The following is an 11,350-nucleotide window of genomic DNA, read 5'->3' on the forward strand; positions in this document are numbered from 1 at the left end:
TTGAAGAAACACCCTTATATGTTGTCAACGCCCCTGTGATGAGAGGTCTAGGGGTCTTGTCCAAATACTTTCATTGTTGTACGCCCAAATGATCTATGAAGGGCATATGTGTGATGTCATGTTTTGAAATTCCCCAAACTGAAAAAAACAAAATGGCTTTAATTGCTCACAGACATCAGTTTATGAGTTAATTGGTGATTTATTGAGCAAGAGAATCAGTGGTGTAGATTTTCAACTACTACAGATTTCACTGCAGAAATGACAGCATAAAGAGTGTCTGTCTCAAACATAAGCTGAAGAAGTTAGGGTGTTACTGTATGCTGCAGTGAAGCTAACACACACTCTTTGGTTTGCCCCAAGTGCTGAGTTTGCATCAGAAGAGAAAAAAGCATATCGCAAGCCAATCTCAGCCGGTGGCATGCAGAGTACAAGAACTGTAAGGAAAGTTTAAGAATCTTATGTCGACACCGCAGTTCTGAGTTCAGGCAAAATGCCACTGACGTGGAAAAATCATTAGGGAGGGCAGGTATGCTTTAAGCATGCGTTACCCCATTGACTGGGACTACTGAGTCAATACTTTAAACTTATGGTTGCCAGATATTACATGACTAATGGATATAATTTTTATCACTTTACAGTAAATTGAATGCTGCAAGTTTAAGACTCTTAAAGATTTTTTTTGCCTTTATTGTGATAGGACAGTGTAGAGGAGACAGGAAGGGATTGTGAAAGGTCCTCAAACTGGGATTCGAACTCGTCACGTGTGTAACACAACAGCGCTATATGTCAGCACACTGCCCAAAAGGCTATCGGCACCGACCAAGTATAAGACTCTTACTACACTTATGTTAATGGTTAGTGATTTGAACAATAAGTAAAGTTTGGCATGTGACTCATCCCACATGTTCATTATACAAACATAGAAGATACCTCAAATCACTTTTTGGGGAGAGGTGCACATTTCTAAATGATTGGATGGTTAAAGCTTTGTGGATGATAAAATGAGAGAATTTAGAGATTTGTTTTTGTAAAAACAACAATTAACAATAATAATAAAATAATAAATTAGTAATAATTCCAAAGTGGTTATTTGGTACCCCTAGGTCTTAGCATCCTGGTAGGCTCATATTTGCAACATATAAGATATATGCTTAAAAAATGTTTCACTTACAATCAGGTTTAACCTAGTGCTCTTGAAAAATGAAAAATCATGTGGCTACACTAATGCTACTGTTGGTACGAAATCGTCTCTCTGTTTAAGTCAATAGGATGTGACCTACTAATAGCACACAAACGACATTACGTCACAGCTGTCTCTAAGTCTATTTGCAAGCCTTCCTACAATAGCTGGCATAGCCAGCGATGACACAATGTACTGTAGTTCACATGAGGCTAATATGACATCTGTTTGCATTACGACAGTTTTCCCATTCATAAAAAGAACTGGCCCAGATTTCACCTGGAATATCTGAATTTCCACATGATTCATAACCTAGCTGTAATCCAAAACAATTTCAAACACTTTTTTTTACTCTGGTGGCCATGATATACTAATCCCAATATGACAAACAATACATAGCAACATAACTGAATTTAACTAAAGAGCCGAATGGGATTAGTTTCTAAATTTAGTATAAACATTTGTGCCAGCATACTAGATCTTTGTTTCACAACAAGACAACAGGACACATTTGTAAGGATTATGATGTCATATCAGCCTTTTGCATAATTTGCAAACATATAAACTGTACTTTGCATACCAACACTTTCATCCAACATTAGTAAAACAAAGTATAACACCTGATGAAGAAACTCATGATGCCTGGCGAAGAAACAAGGGGGAACTTTTTAACCCTTTTTTTAAAACTCACTAAGCATCTGATACGCTGCATGTTTAAGAATTTTGCGCATCACTATACAGTGTCAAATCGCACTTTAGTGTCTTTATTGCAGTGCTCTCTTTATAACACATTGCTTTTAATAAGCGCTTTCAAACACTGAACCAGGTAAATTACCATAAAATTGCCAGACTTTTCTGGTAAATGTACCACATCTGAATCACATCAACGGCTTCCATCTTTTGATTGTTAAAATTCACACATCAGCATCAAGATGTCAGTAAACTATTATGAAACTGTGATTATTAAAGAGGCAAGATGCTGTACAGTAGTGTCCAAAGATGTCCGCCTAGCGCACATTTACATATGCTGCGTCCCAAATGCCGCATTATACACTATGCACTTATACACTATGTACTCAACCGTGTAGCGTATTAATTATTTAAGGTTATTTTATCATTTATAATCGGAGTCTGATGGCCCTCCACCTTTATGACGTAATTAAAGCTGCGACAGTTGAGTGCATGAAGTGTCCAACGTTCCACACTTCATTTATTTATTTATTTTTGGTTATTTAAGTGCATCATCCAGGAATTTAAAGTGCACTTTTTCTTTTTGTTATTTTCAGTGTGAACACACTACTCGCACTATTTATACTACAAAACGTAATAGAATATTGCATAAGTACGCGATTTGGGACGCACCTATAAAAACAATTAAAAAGCATTTGAGAATTGTAATGAATGCTAGTTGCAGTAAAACACCAACAAATTTTATTCCTTTTCACCAAAACAATGATTATGGGGTAGATTATCAATTAATGAAGACATATTTTCATGTGGTTCCTTGCACAATACTATGTTATGACCTCAAAACATGTTTACCAAGGTGCATGATTTGCAAACGAATACATTTTAGCTTTTGCATTACATAACCAGCTCCATTATGTGACTTTTCTGACACAGTAAACTTGCTCAGTATCACCCAAAATGTCACTTACGCCCTTCTGGTTCTCACCCCTCGATATGCGCACTTTCAGATTTCAGATTCTAAGGTTATACGTCAATTTACCCAACTCACTCGGTTTCTGAACAGAGCAAATCTGTCAAAAAAAAAAAAAACACTGAAATAAGGCTTTTTATGAAATGTTGTGAAAGCTGTGACATTTTCTTTTCAGTTTGTTAAAATTTCACTCGCATGGAGCAGATGTCCATGTGGCCATTTCCTGACCTTTCCACATGTCCCTGGAGTCTATAGAATCATTATTTGTGCTTTTCACATAAAACATGACTCGTATGTGGGTTGCACAAATGTGTTAGATTTTGTGCCAGCTATGACATAACAAATGAAATGTTCTCTCGCTTTAAACGTGCTAAACCCTCTACAGCTGTGCAGCCATATTATGAGGGAGGAAAAACAATTCCATTATCAAGATTCCAGAGTCATGATGGAATACGCTAGAGGGAATGGCAATCAGTTATATAAGCCTACAAATATGTTTTTACCAGCCTGTTTCTACAATAGTAAAATCAGTGGTGTAAAGTAACGAAGTAATAATACTTCGTTACAGTACTTAAGTATTTTTTGGGAGTATCTGTACTTTACTTGAGTTTTTATATTTCAGCCAACTTTTACTCCACTACATTTCCTAATTAAAATGTATACTTTTACTCCAATACATTTCCCAGAAGCATATTCGTTACTTACTACAAAATAGTCAGAAGTCAGAAGAACACGGACTGCAGGAAAGCAGGTTTGACGAATCAGTGGTCTGGCATTTGCAAGTTAGACTCATAAAAACACCTTTGCTCATGTGCAAACAAGCCCACGCACAACCGCGGATGATTTCATTATCCACTCAAGTCGATTCTGGGGTCTGCGATATACATTATATATTCTGCGATAATATGGTAAGTGTTGTGATGTGCACGCACGTGATTTATTAGTCTCTTAAAACTCAAAATTCAAGGCATTCTAAATTGTAGATGGCAAAAATGCTTCTGTATGCTTTTTAATGTTTATAGTAAAATGTAATTCCTATTCACAACCAATTTTCAACTTAGAAACTTAGGATTTTTTCCCTCTCCCAGAGGTTGTCAAGTGACATTAAGTAAAGACGTTTCCCATGAATTTAGCATCTGATATTATTTATTATAGCAAAAAACAGCGAGGTATAGATGATTTGTTAGTTCAACACTCATATTGTAGGTGGTATTTGGTTTGGCAATTGTGCAATTAGGCTTTACCTATCTGTGTTGCATTATGGTAATTGCTCTTTTTTACAACCCAAATAGTCGAGCATTCACTATTGCAGCAAACCTCCCAGAAATGAAAAAAAGGCCATAAAAGTTTTGGTGTTTTGGGTCAAGGTGCTGTTTATCACTGGGGATTTTAAACAGTGGATACACAGAGCTGTACACAGACCCTTAGAGAAGAAACAAATAGCACGCTACCTAACATGGGCAAGGGGGCAGTGCAGATGTGCTTGCATGCAGATGTTGTGAAAGAAGGGTTATACAAGGTAAAAATAGTGTTACATGTGCAAAGTTATAAAAGGTTTTGACTCGGATCCAAGTTTTATAAGCACTTTCTATCTAAGGATGTATCATTTTCTAGACAAGTTGAACCCTGTTTCTCAAAAACTCACATTCGTCTCTTTTATTTTGCTGTTTTATAAGCAAGATTAGGTCTGCTGGTGTGGAACAATTCTAATGAAAAACTTTCTCCAGAATAGCTGCTTTGTCCTGTTTAAGCAATCATGGAATTCTGTGGTCAGATATTTTTGTATAACGACACTAAAAACTTGCACTTGTCTCCTTGCAAAACATTCCTAGCTGTGCTAGTTTCATGTTTTCCGTAGCTCACTGATCTCTCATTTCGATTAAATAATAAAGCAATTTCCATTCAAATCAAAATGTCATGTCCATTTTAGGTAAGTACTCTACAAAATATCCTGTTAAATTTTGGTAAAAAAAAAAAATCACAGTAAAAAATACTACAACAAGATTTTTGGTATTACGTGATGCTTGTATGTTCAATTGTTTATTAGTTATGCAATAATTAATAATTTAATGGTTATTAGTTTTCACTTCCAAAATCATAAAATTAACAGTGCGTTGTTAAACCATTTATAATTTTTCACCAAATCGGTCTCAATTTGGAAAAATGTGTCTAAAAAAGGGACGACTTGCTTTTTATTAGGTGAGCACTGAAAAAAGCTACGGGTTAAAACATTTGCTCCCTGTGATGTTTTAAACCTTTTTCACTATGCGAGTTAATATTAAATAAATCTTTACATTTTAATTATTTTTACCTTATCTTGATGTTAGGAAATAAATCAATTCTATATCATGCTCCTGCGAGGCCACTAGACAAATATCATTAGGAAAATAGCAGCAGACCCTGCTTTAAGAGATGAGGGTGAACTGAATAAATAAATAAATAAGGAAGCTTGCTAACATTAGCACTGAGGACCCTGTTGCACAACTGACACTCTGACCCAATCCGTAATCCAGTTCTGGAATAAATAATGATATACAATTAGAATTATCTGCACTCTATAATTTGGTTTAATTTTATACAGTTTATTTCCTGTACCATATTGGTTTAATTTTACTCTTTGTTTGCCATGTGTTCTCCAGGCCACGAGGATAATCCAGATAGCCTCCGGCACAGATATAACTTCATTGCTGATGTGGTGGAGAAGATCGCTCCAGCTGTGGTTCACATTGAGCTGTTCCGCAAGTATGTATCCTGAATCACACACTCCATTAATCAGTAACCTCATGTCTCAGAGAGGACGTTTATCAGGACTATCTTTGACACTTATTGGTATCTATAGTTCCATGAAGAACATTTAACATCAGTGGAAACTTTCCATTGCACAAAAAGGTCTTTAAAAGGTTTTTTAGATGATTAAAATGTTCTTCACACAAGAAAATGAAAGGTTCCTTTAAGAACTGGTTCTTTGAAAGGTTCTTTGAGGAGCCGAAGATGGATCTTCTATGAGAGCTCTGCAAAAACACCCTTTTGGAACATTTATTTTTGAAAGTGAACTTAATCAATTTTTATTTTGTTCTCATACTCTTTCACTGCCATCTTTAAGAGGCAGCACCGGGCAAAAACAGATATTCCGTCTGGTTTTGTCTTTTATTAGCCCTCTATCATCAATATGAATAGAATTACTTCTTCCATGTATGCGAGATTGCATCCATATTGGCCCTAAAACATAATTCTTATCAGCTAATAATTTCTCTCTGATTTTTGGAGATGGTTGAGAGGTTGATCTATGATTAATTGACAAAGATGTTGTTCCAGGAACATGATCCTCATGGATAAATCATGCTGTTTGTTTAAGTGTCAAGCGCTTCGTAAAAATCATTTTTATGGCATGATCCATTAAGCTTTATCCTCATTGTAGAATAACATTGTTATAAAGTATCAAGTTTGATGTTTTTTCACTTGAATATAGATTGAATATCTATCACAATATCTTCATCATTGCATAAGACACAGTTTGTGGAATGTAGAAAACAGTCAACCTCAATTTTAGGCTGTTGAAATTGAGCACTGCGTTAAAAAAAAATCTGGAGAACAACCGTCATGTTTTCCACAAATCACTTGTCAGAGGAAGTTCCTCCTTCGTCTGAAATCTAGCTGGAAAATATAGTCAAATCAAGAATGTTGAGCAACCATCATTCTTTGCCGTTCCTCTGTGGAAAGTTGTCTTACGGTATTATGAAAAGGTTGCTCCTCAAGAAGTTCTTCACTTTTGTTTCTTAGAATGATGTTCACCAAGCGGGAAGTGGCGGTGGCCAGCGGCTCTGGTTTCGTGGTGTCTGAAGATGGCCTGATTGTAACCAATGCCCACGTGGTAGCCAACAAACACCGGGTGAAGGTGGAGCTTAAGTCCGGCGCCACCTATGAAGCCAAAATCAAAGACGTAGATGAGAAAGCAGACATCGCTCTCATCAAGATAGACGCTCCGGTAAGTACCTGTCCGTATAGTATGTCACACTCAGGTCTTTTGGATACCACATATAAACTAAGACTCAGTTTGTTCCAAAATCTAGTGAGAACCCTGCATAGGTAAGATTTTAGGGCATCATACTGTACCTTCTTTTATCCAAATTCTAGGGCAGCATTAGATGCATCCTTCATGGAGTAACCAAACTCATAATACATAGCAACCCAGATAGCACACGTACGTCTGCAAGATGTCTGTTAAAGGTCTCTTGATCTGGAAAGCATCTGCTGTCTACAAACATCTGACAGACGTCTTTCAGATGTCAGTTTTACATACATTCTAAATCATAAACATCTTAAAGACATCTAATAGACGTCTATTTGACATCTAAAAGGAAACGTCCTATAGACGTATTGCAGATGAGCAAACTCTCTAAAAAATATGTCTTGCAGATATAAATGCAGACGTCAAATAGACATCTCCGAGATGTACGTGTGCTATCAGGGATTGCCGTTCCTCTGTGGAAAGTTGTCTTACGGTATTATGAAAAGGTTGCTCCTCAAGAAGTTCTTCACTTTTGTTTCTTAGAATGATGTTCACCAAGCGGGAAGTGGCGGTGGCCAGCGGCTCTGGTTTCGTGGTGTCTGAAGATGGCCTGATTGTAACCAATGCCCACGTGGTAGCCAACAAACACCGGGTGAAGGTGGAGCTTAAGTCCGGCGCCACCTATGAAGCCAAAATCAAAGACGTAGATGAGAAAGCAGACATCGCTCTCATCAAGATAGACGCTCCGGTAAGTACCTGTCCGTATAGTATGTCACACTCAGGTCTTTTGGATACCACATATAAACTAAGACTCAGTTTGTTCCAAAATCTAGTGAGAACCCTGCATAGGTAAGATTTTAGGGCATCATACTGTACCTTCTTTTATCCAAATTCTAGGGCAGCATTAGATGCATCCTTCATGGAGTAACCAAACTCATAATACATAGCAACCCAGATAGCACACGTACGTCTGCAAGATGTCTGTTAAAGGTCTCTTGATCTGGAAAGCATCTGCTGTCTACAAACATCTGACAGACGTCTTTCAGATGTCAGTTTTACATACATTCTAAATCATAAACATCTTAAAGACATCTAATAGACGTCTATTTGACATCTAAAAGGAAACGTCCTATAGACGTATTGCAGATGAGCAAACTCTCTAAAAAATATGTCTTGCAGATATAAATGCAGACGTCAAATAGACATCTCCGAGATGTACGTGTGCTATCAGGGAACAAGCTCAGTGGAAAAATCCATCCAAGATGATGGATGAATCAAGAAAAATGTAAATTCAATAAATAACATTTAATACCAAAAATGTAGCTAAAAACAATCTATTACAAACAATTGACAGTTTTTCCCATTTTTTTTGTGTGCTATGAATTTAATGCTTATAAGAGTATCACATATTTAGCTTAGCAACATGCTAATGCCAAACTCCATTGAAATTAATTACTGTGCACTTTGTGAGGAGACTGTTTACATATTTATGATGTATTTACGAGTTGGGTGAATTCTGAATTGCTGATGTAACTTAAGTTTTTAACTCTACTTTGACAAAACGATGAAATAAGTATGTGCATCAGGTGTGTTTTATGCTTTTTAAATGTTTTTATTTAATTCATGAAGATACTGTGAATCGAATTGTTATATATTCTTCCATAATTGTACAATACTATCATATTTTGTACATGTGACTTAGGTAGTAAATAAAAAAAATCAATAATTTACAAATTTACAGTCAATACAAATGCTGCATCTATTGCGTCTGCCATATTTTCTCACTGACATGCCCTCAACTCAGAAACTCTGGGCTCAAAGAAAATTCTGAATTTTCCACTTGCAATCACGACTTTGTGTTTCTGTTCATGTGCATTCAACTCATGAATATGATATTTCTGACATGGCTTGAATGCACCATATTTTTGTGACATACTCAGATGAGCACTCAAGATCAGTCACTCAAGAGATTTTCATTTTCAGGAGCTTTCATTTTCAAGAGATTGATAACATGCCTAGTCTTGTTGAATTAGCATCTGAGATTGTTTCCATGATGTAAGGTCTTCAGCAATGAATTGCAAACAAAATGCATGCCTGACCCCAGAAGCTGCCCCATCATCAGAGTAATCTCATGACATTTTCCCCCCAGAGTAAGCATAGAAGCAGGCAGAAATATGCTTTTCTGAGGATAATGACCCTGTTTAAAAGGAAGGCACTTCTGTATCAGGAAGAGAGACAGAACCAAATAAGCCATGTTGAATTGCTCTACTAAACAAGCCTGGATCCACACCCAGGCAGAGTCAGAAAAAACATGAAGAGACAATTTTGATAAGGGTCTGATTGTTGCTCATATAACATTAAATTACACTCTTAATGTAAAAAATAGTGGAAAATTTAATTTTGCACAAAAAAGTTACACATACTGTTAAAGAATGGATGTTTCCAGTGCTTTCATAATTCATTTTAATTACACATATAATGAGTTGCATGTTTTATAGTTATAAAGTAATGAATCATAATGCTTATTTATGGTTATGCCTTCAAAAAATAGTGCATTACATATGAACGACACCAAATATTGTGTTGTATATCATGTTATAATGCAATAATGATAATGCTTTATAAAGCAGTATAGGTTTAACCTTGCATAGGTAAGTATGATAAAGTACAATAAACGTGTTAAAAATATTTGTAAAAAATATTTATGTAAAGCATTACAATTTAACTGTAAATCTTGAACAGTGTCTTTTTAAAAAATAAGGTGCAAAAGTCTATATTCTATCCAACAGAGTGACTATATTTACATTACACCACAGTCTCAAGTGCCTTAATGCTTTTATAAGGTGGTTTCTACATAAAAATATTACAGATGCAAATTTTCTTTGAACAATTGTGAAGTGTCATCCTTCCACTAGAACATATACAGTAACAGTTTCCTTTCTGAGTGCTGCATAGAGAGATACACAGTAGATGGTTTCATGTTGTACAGTAGGTGTAAATATGTCATGTATTTTAGTGCAGCTCGAATGCTGCACTGACCAATCTGCATCCAGGACCAAAACTACCAATTTCATAATCGACAGTATATACAAGCTTTATCTAAAATATGATCAAATATGTTCAAATTTTCATGGGCACATAATATCTTCAGGCAATAGTATAGTGGTTAAAAAAATAGCATATGTAGTTATATAATTCAGATTTATTTACCTAATATATATAGGCAGCACTGACCCAGAAACTTATGATCGCAAGTGGTGCAGGATTTACTTAACAATATGCATGGCAATACTGTTTGTTGGGGTTTGGTACCAGTTACAGGCTTTTGTGCTGGCAGACAGCAATGCCACGTCTCTGTAATTCCTCTCCTGCATAACTCCCCCTTCCTCTCTGGCTCAGGTTCGGCTTAGTCACTGCCGTACTGTGAATAATTTATATTGGGTAACTGCCTCATATTCTTTTCAGCTTGAGTTTCATGCCAGACTTTGTTTGATTGGTTCATGTCTCTGTCACCACTGAGAATTCCATCTCAGAATTCCTCTTCCTATTTAAAATGATATGACAGGACAGACATGGGAAATGTTCAGGCTGTTTCTAAATATGCTGCAGGGTTGTTACAGCAACCCTCTTGTTTTTCTGGTTATTTTTGGATGGAAGTCATTTTCAAACTCATTACGGATTATTTACGATGTCAAAAGGCTCTCAATGTATCCCCTCTCTAGAAAACCAAAGGGGCTGGGTTCACCCGCGGTTCGTTCGCTGCTGGGCCCGGTACGGCCGCACCAGTTGCACTGGCCTAAGGGCGGCCCTTTCTGCACTTATACAGAGATTTTCTTACTATTGGGAGATGAGAGGGTCTGTATTAATTACCATTGGAAAAAGCATAACAGCTAACTTGGATCACATGAGACACCATAGCCAATTATACAATGGCCTCTGGTCTCCTTCCTTACGTACCGCCAATACATATCTATGGCCGCAGCATTAGCCGTTACGCTTTTTTTGCCTAAAGGTTGCAGGCTTGCCTTCCAGTGGCTTTGGTTTACACCTGTTCTTTCTCAGGGTTGCTCAATGTGCTTTTCGATCTAATCTGATTCTTATTTTCTTATTCCCACTAAATTAGCCAATTCCTCAAACCAGAGAGAACATTGCAGCCTAAATCAACATCATTTCACATCCCAAAAACAGCTTGAGGAACTTGTTGACCTTGTTTTAGACAGCTTGTTGGATGTGGCGCTTTTCCACTGCGTGGTACGACTCAGCTCGGTACGCCTTTCCACTGCAGTTCAGTACCGCTTCAGAGTGGGCGGGATTATTCACATGTCGTTATAGTTGTGCCTCCTCTATTGCCGCGACTCCTGAAAAACATTTTCATTCCGCATTGCCCCATCAAGCTCTCGCTGGATCCGCTCCTCTGCTATCAACGAGAGGAACGTCTGTACTTCCTCAACAGACAACGAAACAGCCACTTTTTGGTTGTTAAAAAAGGTGAGCTTGTTCA

The 11,350-nt window shown here is 36.9% G+C and overlaps 2 protein-coding genes across 2 annotated transcripts in view; both read left to right on the forward strand.

The window, feature by feature from the left end:
- The first annotated feature begins 5,466 nt into the window (after positions 1-5,466).
- LOC107716452 (serine protease HTRA1B-like) lies at positions 5,467-6,945 on the forward strand. Its single transcript, XM_016522904.1, has 2 exons — positions 5,467-5,582; positions 6,621-6,945. Exons 1-2 carry the CDS (start codon positions 5,467-5,469, stop codon positions 6,928-6,930), a joined length of 426 nt encoding a protein of 141 aa, XP_016378390.1. The 3' UTR covers positions 6,931-6,945.
- A 394-nt stretch (positions 6,946-7,339) lies between these two features.
- The window catches only part of LOC107716482 (serine protease HTRA1B-like), a 28,178-nt gene continuing 24,167 nt past the window's right edge, over positions 7,340-11,350 (forward strand). Inside the window, exon 1 of the mRNA XM_016522953.1 lies at positions 7,340-7,597. Within this exon, the coding sequence (XP_016378439.1) occupies positions 7,394-7,597 (204 nt within the window). The 5' untranslated portion in view covers positions 7,340-7,393. The remainder of the gene's footprint in view (positions 7,598-11,350) is intronic.

This window comes from Sinocyclocheilus rhinocerous, unplaced genomic scaffold (genome assembly GCF_001515625.1).
Source record: "Sinocyclocheilus rhinocerous isolate Xijiao unplaced genomic scaffold, SAMN03320098_v1.1 scaffold419, whole genome shotgun sequence".
Lineage (NCBI taxonomy): Eukaryota > Metazoa > Chordata > Actinopteri > Cypriniformes > Cyprinidae > Sinocyclocheilus > Sinocyclocheilus rhinocerous.